Genomic DNA, 21,386 nt, shown 5'->3' on the forward strand with positions numbered 1-21,386 from the left:
TCTTATATTTGGGGAAACAGCGTACTTGACTCTCTGTCTAGAAAGGCTAACATCGTCTGGTTTTCTTTCACACAGTACGCTCCCAAATCTCCACCATCACAGTGGCAACCTTCAACACCACCCTGGCCTCCTTCAACGTGGGCTATGCAGACTTCTTCAGTGAACACATGCGCAAGCTATGCAATCAAGTGCCCATCCCAGAGTTGCCTCATGAGCCTCTGGCGTGTGCTAATCTCCCGCGGAGTTTGACGGATTCCTGCATCAACTATAGCTGCCTCGAGGACACGGACCACATTGACGGCACCAGCAATTTTGTCCACAAGAACGGCATGCTGGATCTCTCGGTAAATAGCAGGGAACACAAGAACATAAGAACTAGCCTGCTGGATCAGACCAGAGTCCATCTAGTCCAGCTCTCTGCTACTTGCGGTGGCCCACCAGGTGCCATTGGGAGCTCACATGCAGGATGTGAAAGCAATGGCCTTCTGCTGCTGCTCCCGAGCACCTGGTCTGCTAAGGCATTTGCAATCTCAGATCAAGGAGGATCAAGATTGGTAGCCATAAATCGACTTCTCCTCCATAAATCTGTCCAAGCCCCTTTTAAAGCTATCCAGGTTAGTGGCCATCACCACCTCCTGTGGCAGCATATTCCAAACACCAATCACACGTTGCGTGGAGAAGTGTTTCCTTGTATTAGTCCTAATTCTTCCCCCCAGCATTTTCACTGAATGCCCCCCTGGTTCTCTCTTTCGACATTTTCTACCCCATGCATAATTTTATGGACTTCAATCATATCCCCCCCTCAGCCGTCTCCTCTCCAAACTAAAGAGAGTCCCCAAAGCGAGGGAGTCGTGCCTCCCCTCTTTGCTAGCAAGCCATGCATAGAACTAGCAAGCGTCACTGATTATATCCCAGCCTTTCTAACTTTTTTTTGGGAGAGCAGAATTCCGAGGTGAGATCACATAATGACCCACGATCGACTGTTTATGAAAACAGTGGCTTTTTCTGTACAGAACATTTAAAACATTTTGCAAATATTTTAAAAAGAACTGTTTTGGCTTTTTTTTGTCTGCGTAGCATGGGAAAACAAAGCATTTCCATCAACAATGGTTCTTTCCATTTTTTGCTTGCTGTAAGCTATCTTCGAAGCTACAGAGACACACAGACTCAAAATCTGTGCATATTGCTGATTGCTGTCCGGGGGCGGACCCATTTTTCTTTCGTGCGAAGCCCTTTCCCAATAACACACACCACTCCATTGCTGGGGTAATAAATTGGCCATAACCTTTTTATTGAGCAGAAGCGTGAGGCTAAGCAGGGGTCTGGATCTGGTCATGCGGGTAACGTGCTGAAGCTCCCGCAGGGCGGGCGCCCCGTACCCGAGCTTCGCTCTACTGCAGGGCTCTGCCTGGCATACACTCCTGGCAAGAGATGTTCCCCCTTGGCCCTCTGTGGCAGGGGCAGTTGCCTCTTGCTGCTGCCGCCGTTCCCAAGGGAAAGGCCTAGCTCCCAAGCTCCCTTCTCCTTGCCCTTCCAGATCAATATCCATGCGCCAAACTGTCAACTTATCCAGGCTATGGTCGATTCCCCACTTACCATCTGCTGCGCGCTACTCTCTCCAAGTAGCGCGGGGTCCCATGGCACCCCCACTACAGGGGCGGCGACAACGCAGCTGCCCCGACGCTGCTGCTCTCGCTCCCCCTCAGCGCACGTCATTCCTGGTGCTCCTCAAAACAGCGCCTTTTGATGTCGTGGGGAAGCCCGGGAGCGCCAGAAATGACACGCGCTGAGAGTAGCGCGCAGCAAAGGGTGGTCGATGGTAAGTGGGGAATCGACCTATGACAGAGAAGCATGCATTAGCATAGAAGAAAATTTAGGGAGAGGTGGGCGGGAAATCGTCAGCTGGCGAGCACATGGCCGACACAAAGGAGGGCGAGCCCCTTTAAAGTCTCGGTTCGCCCCTCCTTTCCTCTGCTGACATTAGCCCTTGCCAGGCATGGGTCCTCTTTCCCTTCCGCCTTTACCTGGGTGGCATCCGCTGGTTTCACCTCCCCCCACTCTGAGCAGCAGCTGCATCTTGTAGTAATTCACAGACGTCTTTCTCATAGCCCACAGGGAAAAAAAGAAAGAAAGAAAAACAACACATTCCCAGAATTGGTGGGCAATACTGAGCTTATTTGTGTACTTAAATCATGGAAATGGCAGGGAGCTGTGAACAGAGGTGGGATCCAGCAGGTTCTCACAGGTTCCCGAGAGTAGGTTACTAATTATTTGTGTGTGCCGAGAGGGGGTTACTAATTGGTGATTTTGCCACATGATTTTTGCCTTAGTTACACCCCTCCTCCACTCCTCAGCAGTAGCGTGCAGAACTTGAAGCAGTCTAGCAGGAGGTGCACCGGCGTGAGTGGCAGCCTGCGCCGGCGTGCATTTGTTTCCCGCCCAAGGACCGGCGCAGTGGCTGCGTCCTTGCCACAGCCTCGTCCAGGAATGCCCCATCCCTGGAATGCCCACCCACGCCCCCATCGTGCCCCGCCCAGTCCCATTGGCGCTACGCCACAGTTTGAATCCCACCACCATGGGAACCTGTTACTAAAATTTTTGGATCCCACCACTGGCTGTGAAGCCTGCTGAGGAAACGTTCATGGGAACATTCAGTAAATGGCAGACAGCACAGAGAATCCTGAAGCTGCAGAAAATGGTGGGCATGAGAGAGGGAAAAAATGAAAGTGAGAGCTTTAAACTCAGACGGGGAAAAATAAAACATTTCCTGCTTTCCGCACAGTAATCAGGAAATATTTTGAAAATGTTCCAGGGAAAAAGATTGCTGGTTTAGCATTTTTTTAAAAGAAACAGTGTTTTGAGGTGAAATAGACTGTTTTCAAAAACATTTTGGAGACAAAGCTGTGCAGAGTTCCACACAAAAAAAATGCCTTTTTTTCCTGCCCTGAAAACATTTTATTTGTTCTGTGTTGAAAAAGCCAATTTCCATTCATTGTGGTATTCTAAGAATAGATTTTTTAAAAAAAATTAAAAGGAAGGAATATTTATACTGACAATGTGGCAGAGGCGTAGTGCCAACAGGACAGGGTAAGGTGCGATGCCCCTAGCATGCGACATGGCAGGGGTGTGGCCGAGGGCAAGGTGTGGCGTTCCGGGGCATTCCAGGGTGGGGCAGGGGCACAGGGCACATGAGCGCCCTGGGCGGAGTTCCCCCTCGCTCTGCCCCTGTAATGTGGAAGTACAGTGGCGTAGGAGGTTAAGAGTTCGTGTATCGAATCTGGAGGAACCGGGTTTGATCCCCAGGTCTGCCGCCTGAGCTGTGGAGGCATATCTGAGGAATTCAGATTAGCCTGTGCACTCCCACACACGCCAGCTGGGTGACCTTGGGCTAGTCACAGCTTCTCGGAGCTCTCTCAGCCCCTCCCACCTCACAGGGTGTTCATTGGGAGGGCGGAAGGGCAAGGAGATTGTAAGCCCCTTTGAGTCTCCTACAGGAGAGAAAGGGGGATATAAATCCAAACTCCTCCTCCTCCTCCTCCTCCTCCTCCTCCTCCTCTTCTTCTTCTTCTTCTTCTTCTTCTTCTTCTTCTTCTTCTTCTTCTTCTTCTTCTTCTTCTTCTTCTTCTTCTTCTTCTTCTTCTTCTTCTTCTTCTTCTTCTTTTTCTTCTTCAGTATGGGCCCAGAGAGTTGGAGCTCTGTTCCCTCACTCCCCTTTCCCCTGGGAACACAGTTCCTGTTAACATAGTTCCATTTAACATGATACAATCTCTTACTTTCCTTCTTCTGTCCCCCAAGGTGGTTCTAAAGGCTGTTTATTTGGTCCTGAACCACGATATCAGTTCCCGAATCTGTGACGTGGCCCTCAACATTGTGGAGTGCCTGCTTCAGCTCGGGGTGGTGCCCTGTGTGGAGAAGGCCAGAAGGAAAAGCGAGAACAAAGAGAATGAGCCCAGTGAAAAGAGGCAGAGCGAGACCTCCTTCCAACTCAAGGGAGCCTTGAGCAACTCGGCATCTGGATTTGGGACTGCTCCAGTCAGCGGCACTGGAGATGGTGGGGGAGAAGAAGGAGGAGGAGGAGGCAGCAGCGGAGGAGGCGGCGGGGGCAGTGGAGGTGATGGAGGTGATGGAGGAGGAGATGGAGGAGAAGGAGGAGGAGGAGGAAGGCCGTATGAAAAGAACGATAAAAAGGAAGACAAGGTACGTTATGACCACCCAACAGAAGTTGTTTCCTACTAATGCATAACAAACTATAGCCCCTTCTGCACACGCAAAATAATGCGTTTTCAAACCACTTTCACAACTGCTTGCAAGTGGATTTTGCCATTCCGCACAGCTTCAAAGAGCACTGAAAGCAGTTTGAAAGTGCATTATTCTGCATGTGTGGAATGAGCCTATGTTTTTAATACATGTCTTCTCACTATTTGGTGACACGAGGAGTTGTAGCTCAGTGGCAGAGTCTCTGCTTTGCTTGATGCAGGCCCCAAGTTGAATTCCCAGCATCTCCAGTTAAAAGGATCCATTGGTAGGTGATGCGAAAGACTTTTCTCTGCCTGAGAGCACTGCTGCCAGTCTGAACAGACAATACTGACCTGGAAGGGGCAGTGGTCTGATCCAGTGTAACTAATACCAAACACTAACTTTGTAACTATGGTAACTGCAGCCACAACATTAAAACGTTGCTTAATTTACTGTATATATTCAAAGGTTATTTCTCACATATGCATGAAAACTCAATCTAATTATTATTTTTTACCAACATGTGTAAAATAAACCAATCCTCTGTAAAGTGCAAATAAGACCTTTTCTGTGCAATTCCTTTAAAACATTTTGAGGCAGGAAATAAGAAGAGTTTGGATTTATATCCCCCCTTTCTCTCCTATAGGAGACTCAAAGGGGCTTACAATCTCCTTGCCCTTCCCCCCTCACAACAAACACCCTGGGAGGTAGGTGGGGCTGAGAGAGCTCCGAGAAGCTGTGACTAGCCCAAGGTCACCCAGCTGGCGTGTGTGTGAGTGTACAGGCTAATCTGAATTCCCCAGATAAGCCTCCACAGCTCAGGCAGCAGAGCTGGGAATCAAACCCAGTTCCTCCAGATTAGATACACGAGCTCTTAACCTCCTACGCCACTGCTGCTCCTAAGCCGTTTCCTCCATGGAGTTCTGCATTGTTTTTACCCCCAAACTTTTTATTTCTGGGCTCAAACCATTTTAAATTAATCCTATTCAGTCTGTGACTGAAACATCTTGAAAACATCTTCAGTTGCATTTCAGTGTATTGATGATGTTTCCCACACTTCTCTGTTTTACTGAACTTCCTCCTCGGAGCCATTTTCTGAGCTCACCGTCCCCCCTTGCCTGTTCATATCAGCAGAGTTTAAAGCGGAGTCATTCTGGTAAGATGAGAAGTCTTCAGTCTTCTTGCACTCACTGCAACCTCCTCTCATACTTGGAAAAGAATACTCTCCACTCAAGATGTTCTTTCCATAGGAAGGTTTTTACTTTAGCAGTTGCAAGGTTACACAAGTCTATTCTATACAAGACTATAATTCTATACAAAACAATTAGCAAGAACAAAGTTCAACACACACAGAACTCAACTCAGACTCAGTTCTCTATCTCAACTCTTAGCATAGACAATGCATACATCCCATTGGATACTTTTCCCCACCTAGGCAATAGCCTCTCATTGGTTTAAAGTTACAGCTGAATTCACCAATCATGTTAAAGATCAATCTTTGCTACTTTTGCCCTTAGACTGACTGTCTCCGTCCTCTGGGGTTTGCAAACCTCTGCTAACTTAGAAGATGACCTTTTAGTGAACTTTTACTCTTTTTTATATATCATGACAGTTCATTTGCAGGATTTCTCTATTCTTTTATTTTGGGGGGCTAATCTTTGAAGCATCGAGTATCCAAGGAGTAAAGAATGTAGCACGAGGCTGTGAAGCACCAAAGCATCAACTCAACCCTGAACTTTAAAAAGGGGGGAAACACATAATGGTGGCTAGGAATTCTTTCCAAGGAGTGAGGGCAGACAAAAGGGCAGAGGATTGAAAATATTGTACAAATGTTTTACAAACGTTTTAGGGGATTTGTGTGGAAAGGGCCTAATACATCAATCAGTTCCCAGTTTACAGTCAATTTCAACATTCAAATAAAGTATTACTCTTTAACATATACGAATTTAGTAGAAACTCACATTCAACAATGAAAGTCCTGTTTGCACTGTATAAAGAATGAACGTGTTTTGTACGCATAATACTACAAACATAAGAACATAAGAACATAAGAACAAGCCAGCTGGATCAGACCAGAGTCCATCTAGTCCAGCTCTCTGCTATTTGCAGTGGCCCACCAGGTGCCTTTGGGAACTCACATGCAGGATGTGAAAGCAATGGCCTTCTGCAGCTGTTGCTCCCGGGCACCTGGTCTGTTAAGGCATTTGCAATCTCAGATCAAAGAGGATCAAGATTGGTAGCCATAAATAGACTTCCCTTCCATAAATCTATCCAAGCCCCTTTTAAAGCTAAACTAATAATTAGGTTGAGCTTTCATATGTATGTGAGAAATAATAAGTGTGTATATATGTGTTAAACCAAGGAATATTTTAATATTATGATCATAGCCCTGGTTACGCGGGTGGTGTTCGATATTAGGTGTTATATTGTAACACACACACACTTCAATGTTTGATGTTCTGATTCACTATAAGGCAGTATAGAGCTCTACATATTCATTTTGTAAATCATTTATGGGGACCACTTTTCACCAATGGCGTAGCGCCAAGGATGCGGGGGGTGCGCAATGCACTGGACCCGCGCCATGTGGGGGCGTGGTGTGGGTGTTCCAGGATGAGGTGGGGGCATGCAGGGGCGCAGGGTGCACATGTGCCCCGGGAGCAGTTCCACCTCACTCCGGCCCTGCTTGTCACTGACGATATTTCATCTGGGCGTGTACTGAGCTTTGCAATAGTTTTCAAGCACCAAAGTGTGAAGGAGCCGAATCCTCAGTTTAGTTGGCTTTTCAGCCTTGCTTCCGCCTTGCTGCTGGCTGCAGGATCATTCTCTTGCATGCATGAGACTTGAAGACCTGCACAGCATTTCCTTTCTCGTCCAGCAAAGTGCTAAGGGCCAACCTAAATGCGATCTTTCTAATGTCCATTATTATTTCTGTAAATATGAAAAACTGCACAAAAACAGCATAAATTAACCTCCAATCGTCACCTCACGCTGCAGTTTTCTTGCTGAAAAACCCCACCCTGGGCTGCTTTTGGTTTTACTGGGGCAAGTAATTGGGGGCTTGTTTCAGAAGGAAAATGGCTGGGGAGGAAATTACTCAAGTCCCCTCCAAACTCTCTCCATTTTCCTCCTTGAAAAAAGCAGCCTTCCAAAACACGCACAGAGAAATCATGTCCAGTTTGATCCCCAACTTGGGCTGCTCCGTTAACCTCTTTGCTTATTTGATGTCATTATAGGGATTGCTCCGGGGAAAAAAAGCATATTCTCTTCCTTCATACAATCATAAGATTCCCTGATACTTCCAGGGAAATGTTTCAATCTGGAAAATGGCTACCAGCCTTGGGGGGAAATGTTCAGACATGCAGCTTCGTTTTGCAGTGGGGTTGCCAACTCTGGATGAGGAAATTCCTAGATATCTGGAGAGAGTGATCCTTGTAAAAGTGAGGTTTGGGGGTGAGGAGGGACTCTGGCCCCTTCTGCACATGCAGAATAATGCACTTTCGATCCACTTTCAATGCACTTTGAAGCTGGATTTTACTGTGCAGATTAGCAAAATCTACTTTTAAACAATTATGAAAGTGGATTGAAAATGCGTTATTCTGCATGGGTGGAAGGCAGTGGCGTAGCTCCAAGGGGACACAGGGCACGATGCACCAAGGGCGCGGGGCGCGATGCACCAAGGGCGCGGGGCGCGATGCACCAAGGGCGCGGGGCGCGATGCACCAAGCGCGTGCCCCTGTGGGGGTGTGGTGAGGGCGTGGAAGGGGCGGGACAGGGCGGGACAGGGCAGTATGGGGCCAGAGGATGCACCAATGCACTGGTCACTTTCCCCCCTTGCTACGCCTCTGGCAGAAGGGGATGGAGTTTAGCAGAGCCTAATGCCATAGAATAAGCCCTCCAAAGCAGGCATTTCCTCCAGAGGGACTGATATCTGGGGTCTGGGCACGAACTGCAGTGAAAGCTGGGGAGGGAAGGTGAGAAAAATAAAATGTTTTCCCTGCCAACGCTTTATTTGTCTGCACTATGCGGACAGAAAAGTCAAAACGGATATTTTTAAAGCATCTGCAGGATGTTTTATGTATGGTTTGCAGAAAGGGCCCCTGTGTGAACCTGATGACAATTACAACAAGTTTTGTTCAAAGGATTTGGTACACTCTTTGATTTGGACAGTGGGGGAGCAAAAGCTACACTGGTTTGTAAGGGAAGGGATGCTCTCGATTGCTTCACCCAGACATTGTTGCCCATTTTCTCTTCTCTCCTCTCCAAAATATCCATGACCCTAAGGATGAAAGCACCCCTGCAAGCACACACAGGTTAGCTTTGACAATGTTGATCAAAATTGTGAAGTCTTTGGGCTGTGCGTATGGCTGTGGAGAAGGCCACCGTGGGCTATCTGGAGACCGCCTGAGACATCAGGTACTTTAGTTTATTGTTATGATCTTTAACCAGCAAGCAAAAATAACATCAAACGAGCTATATCCGCAGACAGAAAGGATATTGACATTAGAGAATTTTAAAAAACATAAAAAATGTTAAAACACTTAAAAACAGAGCTTCAGTAAGCCTCTTTGGAGACTTGGAAACTGCGGGCTTTATAAACTAATGGGTCCCTTCATCTATAACAACCAGAAGATTCCAACATATCACATAGACCTAACATGGTTCGATCCAATTGAATCTTTTTCAGATGTCCCTGGAACAACCCGCACATACATAGAACTATTCACAATCCACACAGTCGTATTTACAGTCAAGTATATTTTAAACAGGTCAAAGAAACATTAAATGGTGTTCCCATAGGTATATTGATATATTGAGACTCTAACAGATTTCAATCCACCAGGTAACTTTTTGACAGAACACCACTAGCAGTGGCGTAGCGTCAAGGGGAAGGGGGGTCGCAATGCACTGGCCAAGTGCCAGTGCGGGGTCTTGGTGGGGGGTGTTTCAGGGCATGGCGGGGGCGTGGCAGGGGCACAGGGTGCATGCGTGCGCTGGGCGCAAATTACCCCTTGCTCCAGCCCTGACCACTAGGGAGACAAAATAACAGTGAATGGTGTTCCCATAGATATCTGTGGTTTATATTATGAATCTTACAGGTTTCTATTCACCAGGTAACTTTGTTCATAGAACACCATTTGGCAGATCTTCCCTGGACTGTACTAAAATCAGTTATGTGTGCTCAAGAATATATTAAAGAGGCAGCTGCAGAGGCAGAGTGAGGGGAAACTCCGACCGGGCGCGCGCGCTGCGCCCTGGAATGCCATGCCACGCCTCTGCTGCAGCTCCGCCCAAGGCGTTGTGCCCCACCCCACCCTATTGGCACAACGCCTCTGGGCAGCCGGTGTTCTATGAACAACATTATCTAGTGAATAGAAACCTGTAAGAGTCATATGTATATGTGGGTTGTTTTAATGACCTCTTGAGAAGATCCAAGTGGATGGAAATATATCAGGTTTTTTTTCAGGTCTTTTATGTGTTACATTCTGAAATACTGTTTTTATTGTTGTTTTTAATGTTGTAAGCTGCCCTGAGACCTCCACGTGGGATGAGATATAAGTTTCACACATAAATAAATAAATAAAGCCTAAATCTAGATGTTAAAACGAAGAAGTTAAAAGCTGTTCAAAATAACAATGTATTCTGGGGTGCTGTGTGGTTTCCGGGCTGTATGGCCATGTTCTAGCAGCATTCTCTCCTGACGTTTCGCCTGCATCTGTGGCTGGCATCTTCAGAGGATCTGATAGTAGGAATGGAAAGCAATCTGATAGTAGGAATGCTTTCCATTCCTACTATCAGATCCTCTGAAGATGCCAGCCACAAATCTGATACATCAGGAAAAATGCTATAGAACTCTGTTATACCTTTCTGGAAAATACAACTAGTGATTCCGGCCGTGAAAGCCTTCGACAATTCACTGAACAATGTATTCGCCTGACAATGGAAGGAGAGCAAGGAAGGAGCACCCCAGGCTTCCATAGAAAGAGCATTCCAAAGTCTGGGTGCCACCACTAAGATGGCTCTCTCCCCGGTCCCTGTCAGATGTGCTTAATAAATAGAGACTACATCATCTACCCCTGGGATCCCCAACATGGTGACCATGGGTTCTGTAGCGCCTGCTGACAAGTGTTTTTAAGAAGTGGGTAGGGCTAGGCAAAGTTTTTACCCAGCAGCCCTCCTGACTGGCTGTTGACGATTTGATCAGCGGTGCAGATTTTTAAAAACACTGTTTTGCCAGCAGCTGCCACCACAGAACAAGTACCTTTGTGGCTGAAAGGAAGCTGCTGTGGCCATTTTGTGGCTGACTCGCTTTCATTAGACAGCCATTTTGGGGTACCTTTTTGTGGCTACACCCGCCACACTGTGTCAGAATTCCAAAGTTGCCTGCAGGCTCAAAGAGGTTGGATATCCTTTGTTTATATGATGAGAACAACAGATACATACATCATTCAAACACAGTGGTGGGATCCAAAAATTTTAGTAACAGGTTCCCATGGTGGTGGGATTCAAACTGGCGTAGCGCCAATGGGGCTGGGCAGGGCCCGATGGGGACGTGGTCAGGCATTCTGGGGGCAGGGCATTCCTGGATGAGGCTGTGGCAAGGACGCAGCCGCTGCGCCAGTCCTTGGGTGGGAAATGAATGCACGCAGGCGCAGGCTGCCACTCACACCGGTGTACCTCCTGCTAGACTGCTTCAAGTTCTGCGTGCTACTGCTGAGAGGAGGGGTGTAACGAAGGCAAAAATCACGTGGCAAAATCCCCAATTCGTAACCCCCTCTCGGCACACACAAATAATTAGTAACCTACTCTCGGGAACCTGTGAGAACCTGCTGGATCCCACCTCTGTTCAAACCCCATCCAAGTCCAACAACAAATTCCTCCAAAGCCCCCTCCTGAAGAACAGAGTTTTATAGTATCTTTGGAAGGACAATAGGGTGTTCTTTTTTCTAGAACTCTTTGGGCAGGCCATTCCAGAGTCCTGGGGCCATCACTGAAAAGACTCTACCAAGGGAGTCTGAGGCTGCTAAGCAGAAAGAAGGGGCCCAAAGAACTTCCCCTGGTTGCCACCAGTTGAGAGAGGTGCGGACATGAGGCTGCTTTTTTGGGTAGCATCTTCCACATGATGTCGTTCCATGGTGAATTAAACTTCCTAGGCTGCGCAGCTCTGTTTATTTGGGAGCACTCCAGACAGACCTTGATTTGGCCCAGAAACTAAGCAGATGTTTCCAATTCTTCAAATGTCTCCGCAGGCTCAAAACTGCCTCACAAAATTGTACAAGCTGGATAAAATGCAGTTCCGGCAAACCATGAGGGACTACGTGAACAAAGACTCGCTCAACAATGTGGTGGATTTTTTACACGCTTTGCTGGGATTCTGCATGGAGCCCGTCACTGACAGTAAGTAGGGGGGCGATATTCTTTGCTTCACGCTAGCGGAGGGGCAGCATTTATGCTACAGCGCAAAAGGGCTGTCCCTGGAAGAGATCTAACTGACGCACAGGTTGCATTTGTGTGTAACCAAGTAGGATGATTTGACTGTTACGCACAATATCTTACAAATCTCAAGGAAGCAAACCTAAGAAAATCATTCACTTCCCTTAGATATCAGATGTTGAAATCAGAACATTTACTGGGGAGATTTGCTAAAATACCAAGAGAGCTACGAGATGTAGCTTAAATCAGTGTGAGGACATAATACACTACACACTTCATTGCCCATTTTATTCTGCTATCCATAACAAATATATCAATGATATCCTGTCAGGCCTGACAGGCAGCGAGGAGGAGAAAGTTTGCTTTCTGATGGCTGATGTGTATGCTGAGGTTACATCCAAAGTAGCGATATTTATGTTTCTAGCAGCAAAAAATCAGAGAAAGTTCAACTGATGTTCAAACCACAAAAGCTAAGCTGTAATAAAGGTGGTTAAAGATTCCTAAAATTACAATCCTGTTATAACTAAATGTGTGATATTCCGCTTCATGTTATATAACTGCATTGCTTCTGTACTCTAATGCTTGAAAAACTCTCACAACTTGTTTTATACTTTTGTAATCTGAGGGGAGTAGGGCTTCGGCCGAAGTACCTTTTTCTGTGTATATGGCCTAAGGCTAATAAACACTGATTGATTTGACTGTTTCTTGCTTGCATTTTACAGACAGAGCTGGTTTTGGAAACAACTTCAGCACGGTGGACAATAAGTCCACAGCTCAAAGCGTGGAAGGTATCATCGTCAGCGCCATGTTTAAATCGCTGATCACCCGTTGTGCCTCTACAACGCACGAGCTCCACAGTCCGGAGAATCTGGTAAGCACAACGTTTTCATTTACCCTTCGGTGCCAGGAATGATTTGAGACGAGTCTGAAAAATGCGTTATTAAATATTGTACCAAGTAATCTTCCAAAAATTTACGCCAAATGACTTAAATACATGGGTGACGGCGCCAAGAGAAATATACGCCTCAAAATGGAAGTCAGAAAACTATCTCGTCTTGAATGAATGGATGAGTAAATTAACTGAATGCACAGTAAATGGCCAAATTAACATCCTTTGTACATAATAGATCCATTTCAGCATTTCAAGGAAAGTGGAACGGTTATTTTAATGACGTAACTGAAAATTTAAAAGAAAATTAAATAAAGTTGATCTAAAATAGAAGAAAGATTTAAGCGAATATATGTGGCATAATAAATGACTAATGTAATTTTTTAAAATGTAAATGTAATAGTAAGCTCTTAGAAATCGTAAGAATATAAAAAAATTATGTCTTATATCTATGCCTATGTTTATTTTGTGTACTGAAAGAAAAAAATTATTCAAAAAAAGGCATGAATGAAACCCCAGTAATATTCATTTCAGCTGATATGATTATGTGTCAGAATGGCTATTTATCTTATCACTACAACAGTGGCGTAGGAGGTTAAGAGCTTGTGTATCTAATCTGGAGGAACCGGGTTTGATTCCCAGCTCTGCTGCCTGAGCTGTGGAGGCTTATCTGGGGAATTCAGATTAGCCTGGGCACTCCCACACACACCAGCTGGGTGACCTTGGGCTAGTCACAGCTTCTCGGAGCTCTCTCAGCCCCACCTACCTCACAGGGTGTTTGTTGTGAGGGGGGAAGGGCAAGGAGATTGTAAGCCCCTTTGAGTCTCCTGCAGGAGAGAAAGGGGGGATATAAATCCAAACTCTTCTTCTTCTTCTTCTCTTCTACAAGAACCAGAGAGACCATTAGGCCCACTTGACTGCAAAGCTAGCGTTAACCCCAAACTCACTGTATTATTTTGCCTGGGAAAATGGATATATATTTGAAATTAACATGAATGTTAATACATTGACCTGAGATGGGGGAAATGTGCTAGTTTCCTTTAGTGGGAAATGACGTCAGCAAGCGCCTTTTGAAGTCTGATACTCACCAGATCTTCAAAGAGCAAAATTCTGTCATGCAGAACACTTGAACATTCATCTGATCCTGTCACTGCGTTGGCTCAAAGAATTATTTCTGCAGATGGTGCTCAGTGAGATGAGGGGTTCTCTTGGGGGTTCTCCTTCAGAGCACTCTTAAGTATATTCAGGCAAGCTCATTAGTGTTGAAACTTGGCTCAACACTTTAAGATCCTCAGCAATGGCAAGAGCGCATGTTTTAAAAAGAAATGGACTGAAGTTAGTGGTGTTGAGAAACTGGTTTTGTTTGGCTATTCTTGCAGCCCAATCCAGAGCTGGTGGGCTGGTGGGGAAGGCGCTGCTCCAGCACGGCCTGCCCCCTCGAAAAGTCTTTCCCAAAGTACAGGTAGCCCAAAAGGTTTTAAAGGGGTGAAAATCCCTCGTGGCACCACAAAAATTGTGGTGTATCTCTGCTGGCGACTTCACTGATACATGGGAACCAATTGGCCTCCAGAGGCCAACTAAGGTTGAGTAACCCCCCCCCTCCTACCCCAAAATCCCCCAATCATGCCAGAGCAGTGTTTTGCTCCAGCAGGCCTGGGAGAGGATTGACGTTTCCAATTCAGGCATTGTAGCATTGCACACGCTTTGGTCCTAGGTAAGTTCTCCATCTGCCAGTGCATCCCCACCCCACCCCGGATTGGGCTGCCTGCAGTGGTGGGATCCAAAAATTTTAGTAACAGGTTCCCATGGTGGTGGGATTCAAACAGTGGCGTAGCACCAATGGGGCTGGGCTGGGCATGACGGGGGCATTCCTGGGCGGGGCTGTGGCAAGGACGCAGCCGCTGCGCCAGTCCTTGGGTGGAAAACGAATGCATGCAGGCGCAGGCTGCCACGCACGCCGGCGCACCTCCTGCTAGACTGCTTCAAGTTTTGCGCGCTACTGCTGAGGAGTGGAGGAGGGGCGTAACTAAGGCAAAAATCACGTGGCAAAATCACCAATTAGTAACCCCCTCTCGGCACACACAAATAATTAGTAACCTACTCTCGGGAACCTGTGAGAACCTGCTGGATCCCACCTCGGGCTGCCTGTCTTTCAAAGTTTGGTTCAAACTTTTGGGCCTGAAGTCACCTTGAACCACATGGAAAATTGGGATGCTTTCAGAAATACATTAAATATGTTACTAGAGAAAGAAATCCCTATTTTGTTTCCTTTGCTGAGATTCTAACAAGTTGGGACACCTTCCTTCCTTCCTTCCCTTCTGCATTCTGTAGGGATTGTACTGTGACATCAGGCAACTGGTTCAGTTTATCAAGGAAGCTCATGGGAATGTCTTTAGAAGAGTTGCTCTGAGTGCACTTCTGGATAGTGCGGAGAAGCTGGTACCAGGAAGAAAATCAGACGAAATGACTGAACAAGAACTCAAACCCCCAAGCAGTAAAAGGTCTGTATCCGGCAGGAAAGGCACAGTATTATTTACAGAGTGCATCAAAGCACGTGAACATGTAAAGTGGTGAGTTCCGCAGGGCCTGTAAGACTGAGTTCCGCAGGGTGAGTTCCGCAGGACCTGTAAGACTGAGTTGTTCCACCAGGCTTTTGGGGAGGCCGGCCGCTGAGTCACGCCCCCCGCCCCCCAGCGGTCCCTTGGTGGTCTCTATAACATCTGCCGGGCCACCATTCCCCTCCTGGGAGGGTTTTAGTTGTCGGACGCCATATATTATATATATGGCATATCAGAATGCTGTACGCTGTAGGTTTTAGCAGGTTTTAGTTATTAATTTAATAGAGCCTATATGTATCTTATTTATATTTCTATTTTGTTTATGTTTTAAATTGTGCTCTATCTGTTATTTAAAATGTTATACACCGCCCAGCGTCCTCTGGGGAGAGGGCGGTATATAAAACCAATTGATGATGATGATGATGATGATGATGATGATGATGATGATGATGATGATGATGATGATGATGATGATGATGATGATGATGATGATATGGCACAAGCCAGCTGAGGTCGTCCCAGTGGTAATCGGCACACTGGGAGCCATTCCAAAAACACTAGGGCAGCACTTGAAACATCTTCGAATTGACAAAATTAACATCTGTCAAATTCAGAAGGCAGCCCTGCTGGGATCTGCACGAATACTATGCCGATACATTACAACTTCCTAGGCTTCTGGGTGAGGCTCGAATTGTAATGAAGGCCAACAACCAGCTAAAGATCTGGCAGCTGTGAAATTTACAATAATAATAGCAAGCATACATTCTCATGTAGCCCAACTCCAGGTGAATCCAGCTTTTTTTTATTAGATAAATTCTATCTTTTATATCCTACAACTATGTATAGGGAACTTCTGGCTCCTCAATTAATGTTACTTCTTACATGGTAGGGTTGTCAGTTCTAGGTTAGGAAATACCTGGAGATATTGGGGGTGGAGCCGAAGAAGAGTGGTGTGTGGGAATGGGTGGGGCTTCAGTGGGGTTTAATGCCGGACAGTCCATCTTTGAATGCGTCATTTTCTCCAGGTAAAAAGATCTCTGTGATTGGAGTTCAGTTGTAATCTCAGGAAATAGCCACCCACCACTTGGAGATTAGCAGCCCTATGTTGCTGATATGGACGTGGCCAGTAGTGTGCAGAATTTGTGTATTTGTGTTTGTGTGTGTGTGTGTGTGTGTGTGTGTGTGTGTGTGTGTGTGTGTGTGTGTGTGAAATGTCAAGTTGCAGCTGACTTTTGCGACCAATGCTTGGACAGGTTTATGGAGGAGAAGTCGATCTATGGCTACCAACCTCGATCCTCCTTGATCTGAGGTTGCAAATGCCTTAGCAGACCAGGTGCTCGGGATCAGCAAATGCCTTAGCAGACCAGGTGCTCAGGAGCAGCAGCAGCAGAAGGCCATTGATTTCCCATCCTGCATGTGAGCTCCCAAAGGTACCTGGTGGGCCACTGCAAGTAGCAGAGTGCTGGACTAGATGGACTCTGGTCTGATCCAGCAGGCTCGTTCTTATGTTCTTATGTTCTTCAGTAGGGTTTTTAGAACAAGAGACTATCAGAGGTGGTTTGCCATTGCATAGTGATTCTGGCATTCCTTGGTCGACTCCCATCCAAATACTAACCAGGCCAACCTTGCTTAACTCCTGAAAGTCGCACTGTACTTGGTTGAGGCCCTTCCCCTTCCCAAACAGTACCTTCCCAACATTCCATCCCCAAGTTTTCAGGAATGTCCCGACCCAAAGTTGGACCCTAGAGTAGATGGTGCTCATCTGCACGGGCCAATGATCCAGTCTGATATAAGGCAGCTTCATATCCTCCTTGTCTTGCCAGATTTATGACCGTTGTCTGTGCAAATGGGCCCATTATTGGAACTGGGACATGGATCTGCATTCAGAAACACTGGATTGAACGTTCAGCAAACAATTCCACATTCATGCTACTGCTGAAACCTCGTTTTGTTTTGTCTGCGTAGATCTGAAGTTGGAAGTGTTGTAATTGACAAAAGCCAGCCACCATCTGCTCCTGACGAATGCCGTAGTTATATCTCAAGCCGCCCCTTACAGACTCCAGAGCAGTGAGTAGATATTTTGAAGTTCTACCCAAACTCTTATCCCCACTCCCCACACTGAGACCGTTTCTGCACAGCCCAAAAACAGCGCCCTAGGGACGGTAAAAGCACTGTCCCTGGGGTGCTGTTCGCACAGCTGCTGCTGCTACAGTGCAGCAGTGCCGTGCACTCCCCCCAAAAATGGTGGGAAAATGCTGCTTTCAAAACTCGCTCCATGAAAGTGGCGTCTTCTCACCAGCTCCATGCGAAGCACACTGACATGGGGGCGCTGCTTGTAGGCGCTTCTGGTTTGCGTGTGTTGTTTTCCTTGTCTTTCTTCTGAGGCTCCGGAGGGAGAAGGGATACACCCACACTGCCCTCTGGCCCCTGTGGCATGTCACTTCCTCCCTCCGGAGCCTCGGAGGGAAGACAACGTAAACAACACACGCAAACCGGAGGTGGCTCCATTGGCAGTTGGCAGCAGCTTTGGGGCCACCCACACGGAACCATGTGAATGGCCCTGTGACTCCACCTGCATAAATTATGCTGGCAGCCAACTGCTTGTGCCGCCGTGCAGAAACAGCCTGGATAAGAAGCCTGGATAAAAACCTTTGATGATTGGTTTTTAATATACTGCCATGGAATAAGTATGACCCTCAAAAACCCTCCTTCTGATCTTAAGTGGCGCTTTCGTGGTAGCACGACACTTGCAATCTTCCTGAATTGTTCAAACCTTGCACATGTGAGTCAGTGGTGGGATCCAAAATTTTAGTAACAGGTTCCCATGGTGGTGGGATTCAAACAGTGGCGTAGCGCCAATGGGGCTGGGCGGGGCATGACGGGGGCGTGGCAGGCATTCCGGGGGTGGGGCTGTGGCAAGGACGCAGCCGCTGCGCCGGTCCTTGGGCGGGAAACGAATGCACCCAGGCGCAGGCTGCCACGCACGCCAAGCCACCTCCTGCTAGACTGCTTCAAGTTCTGCGCGCTACTGCTGAGGAGCAGAGGAGGGGCGTAACTAAGGCAAAAATCACGTGGCAAAATCACCAATTCGTAACCCCCTCTCGGCACACACAAATAATTAGTAACCTGTTCTTGGGAACCTGTGAGAACCTGCTGGATCCCACCTCTGATGTGAGTGTATGGAATGTGGGAGAGGTTGATTTGACTCAGATATTGTTCATAACCCGCAACTTGCCCCATTAATGGTAGTAAAGCTCACATGAGAACAGGGGTCTCCAACCTTTTGAACTTGTGGACATCTTTGGCATTATGACACTAAGTGGTGGGCACAACAGCCCCACCTGGTTCCACCCACTTTCTGAAAACAGTGGGCACCCAGAAAAGGGCTGGCATCACACTGGGGACCTCTGCATTTGAGTCCACTTCGGGCCAGGACCTGTAGACAAACATACATTTTGACAAATGCCACAGAAAAGAACAAGAATTGTTCTTAGGAGAAACCGTCATTTTCGGTAAAGTCCACAGCAATCCCTTCGCCTCATTTAGATCATCTGATGAAGTGGGCCAAAGTTCAGGCAAGCATCTGTGACGATAAACGTGATAGCCTTTGAGGTGCCACAAGAATTCTTTTCGTGTTTTCATTGCAACGGATGAACACTTGAACATGCATTCTAACCACTGGTTAAATGTCGATGAATATGTAATTTATCCATTTGTGATTTGATAGGGAATTTTGAAGCACAGCTCTGAAGAGAATTTATCTATCCATAGATTTGTTACTGACAGTTATGGGGCAATGCTTAGAGGAAATTGGATTAATTAAATGTACATACATACATACATACATACATACATACATACATACATACATACATACATACATACATACATACATACATACATACATACATACATACATACATACATACATACATACATACATACATAAACTTTTAATAGGCATCAATAAATACAATATGGGATCCAAACGTATTAATTAAATTTTTGAAGATTAGGGGCCTTTCCCCACTTACCTTAATCCCCCCTATGCCACGCACTGCTCTTCCTGAATTGCGATCTTCCTGAATTGTTCTGTGGGCCTTTCCCCACTCAGCACGCAGCATCCCTGGTGCTCTTTTAAACGGGCATCCCCACGAGCATGGGGTCATCACAAGGCGCCGTTTAAAAGAGCGCCAGGGATGCCGCACGCTGAGGGGGCACGACAGCGGCAGCCTCGGGGCGGCTGCACATTCACTGCCCCTGTCGTGGGAAGTGCCAGGGGACCCCACGCTACTTTCAAAGAGTAGCGTGGGGCTTAAGGTAAGTGGGGAAAAACCCACAGATATGCATAGAAAAATATTTTCTTTTACTCTGAAAGACTGGGCTGAAATCAAGAAGGTGTCAATGGTGTCTCCACATTCCTGCTCTTTGTTGTATAGATAAAGAGAAATCATGAGAATTGGGAAGGAAGGAAACACAGAGAAGTGATTCCTCATGTCAGACCAACTGGTCTTCTTTGCCCCTACCCCTTCAATGTAGTCCATTTACATCATGTGTTCTAAGCAATTGTAGTCTGAAGAATGCTGTGTTGTGCTGTCTGATTTCAATTTGGGAATGTGTAGATCAAAACCAGCAAACAAAACATCGTCTCAATACTCTCGTTACTCAACCACAGTTTCAGAAAGTAGGCCGCTGTGGTGATTGGCAGGTTGCTGAATACGCGGTTAAATGTTATCTGTCTCATGATGGGTTTCCTCACAGTGATGAGCAGATGCAAGGAGCCGCCCTTGGCCGCAAAGACTTCTGGAGGAAGATGTTTAAATCCCAGAGTGCCGCGAGCGATACCAGCAGCCAGTCGGAGCAGGATACCTCAGAATGCACCACAGCTCACTCGGCGACGACCACCGAGAGGCGTTCACGCTCCCGCTCAAGACGGATCTCTCTCAGAAAGAAGCTCAAACTCCCGCTCGGTAAACATTTGTCTTGATGCCATGTCACCACAATGGGACTGGAACATGGTGCCAGCAGCCATGTGAGCAGCGAAACCAGGCAGTCCACAGACAAGATAAGGTCTTTATGTAGTAACGTGTGGGTTCGCGATCTTGGTGAACCTTTAGAATTGTGGCACAGAGTGAGTAGAGTTATCCTCCATGCATACAGATTCCTCAAGTTGGGTCGTACGTTAGGCCCATTCTGTAGCAACACCTTCCAGCAGAGGCGTTCCTTCTGATGCTATCACCCAGGTTTGGTGAGGTTTGGTTCAGGGAGTCCAAAGTTATGGACTCCCAAAGGGGGTGCCCCATCCCCCATCGTTTCCAATGGGAGCTAATAGGAGATGAGGCTACACCATTGAGGATCCATAACTTTGGACCCCCTGAACCAAACTTCACCAGACCTGAGTGGTATCATTAGGGGAGTCTACTAAAGATACCCTGAAAGTTTGGTGCTGCTAGCTTAACAATTGCACCCCTGCCAGCAGGCACCTCCCAAATTTCCACAGAATTTACTCCTTTTAAATCCCTGCGCCTTTAACACATGGATTTAAAAGGGAGAATCCTGAATCCTCTAATTTAAACATTGCAAGTGATGCTGTTTCAGGGTGGGGGAGAATCAACCCCAAAATAGCATCACTTCCAATGTGGATTTAAAAGGAGAATTTGGGCTCCCTAGTTTAAACACCATTGAAAATGATGCTGTTTGGGGGTGGATTCCAGCATCACTTGTTTAAACTAGGGAGCCCAGATTATCGCACTGAAAAGCTATTGAAAGTGATGCTGTTTCCCCAATTGGGGGGACTGGATACAACACCATAAAAAATGTTTTCATAGCAGTAATAAAACATTTTGAAAGCATTTTGAAAATGTTTTTCAAAAATTATTTCTGCTATTAATGGCATGAAAGCTTATTGCTGTGCTCCAGATTTGTGAGTTAAGGGCATGTTCATATAATGCTTGAGTAGGTGACTTTGAAACAACCTGGTGTAAAAAATCATTGCTTGGTCACAGTGGGGGAGGGTGGCTGCCCATGGGGGGCACCAAACTCCAGTTTGCCTAGATACGCCACTGGGTGTAGCTGTCCACAAGGATGCGGCGTTGCATTGGACTGCCCAGCGCCTGAGGGAGCATCGAAACTCAGGTTTGCCCAGGGCTACAGTTTGCCCTAGATTGCGCCACTGCCCTTTGCTTCAGTCGCTTATGTAATAGAAACTTCTACCTTGAATCATGGAAACCAGGCCGAGGGGTTTTCTGGAGTTCATCATTTCTCTACTG

The 21,386-nt window shown here is 46.7% G+C and overlaps 1 protein-coding gene across 1 annotated transcript in view; it reads left to right on the forward strand.

Moving 5' to 3' along the window:
* The window catches only part of UNC80 (unc-80 homolog, NALCN channel complex subunit), a 149,152-nt gene that overhangs the window by 44,165 nt on the left and 83,601 nt on the right, over positions 1–21,386 (forward strand). The window contains exons 12-19 of the mRNA XM_048484443.1: positions 76–344; positions 3,796–4,197; positions 8,521–8,652; positions 11,487–11,634; positions 12,393–12,541; positions 14,891–15,060; positions 17,083–17,184; positions 19,879–20,087. Of these exons, the coding sequence (XP_048340400.1) occupies positions 76–344; positions 3,796–4,197; positions 8,521–8,652; positions 11,487–11,634; positions 12,393–12,541; positions 14,891–15,060; positions 17,083–17,184; positions 19,879–20,087 (1,581 nt within the window). The remainder of the gene's footprint in view (positions 1–75; positions 345–3,795; positions 4,198–8,520; positions 8,653–11,486; positions 11,635–12,392; positions 12,542–14,890; positions 15,061–17,082; positions 17,185–19,878; positions 20,088–21,386) is intronic.

This window comes from Sphaerodactylus townsendi, linkage group LG02 (assembly GCF_021028975.2).
Source record: "Sphaerodactylus townsendi isolate TG3544 linkage group LG02, MPM_Stown_v2.3, whole genome shotgun sequence".
Classification (NCBI taxonomy): domain Eukaryota; kingdom Metazoa; phylum Chordata; class Lepidosauria; order Squamata; family Sphaerodactylidae; genus Sphaerodactylus; species Sphaerodactylus townsendi.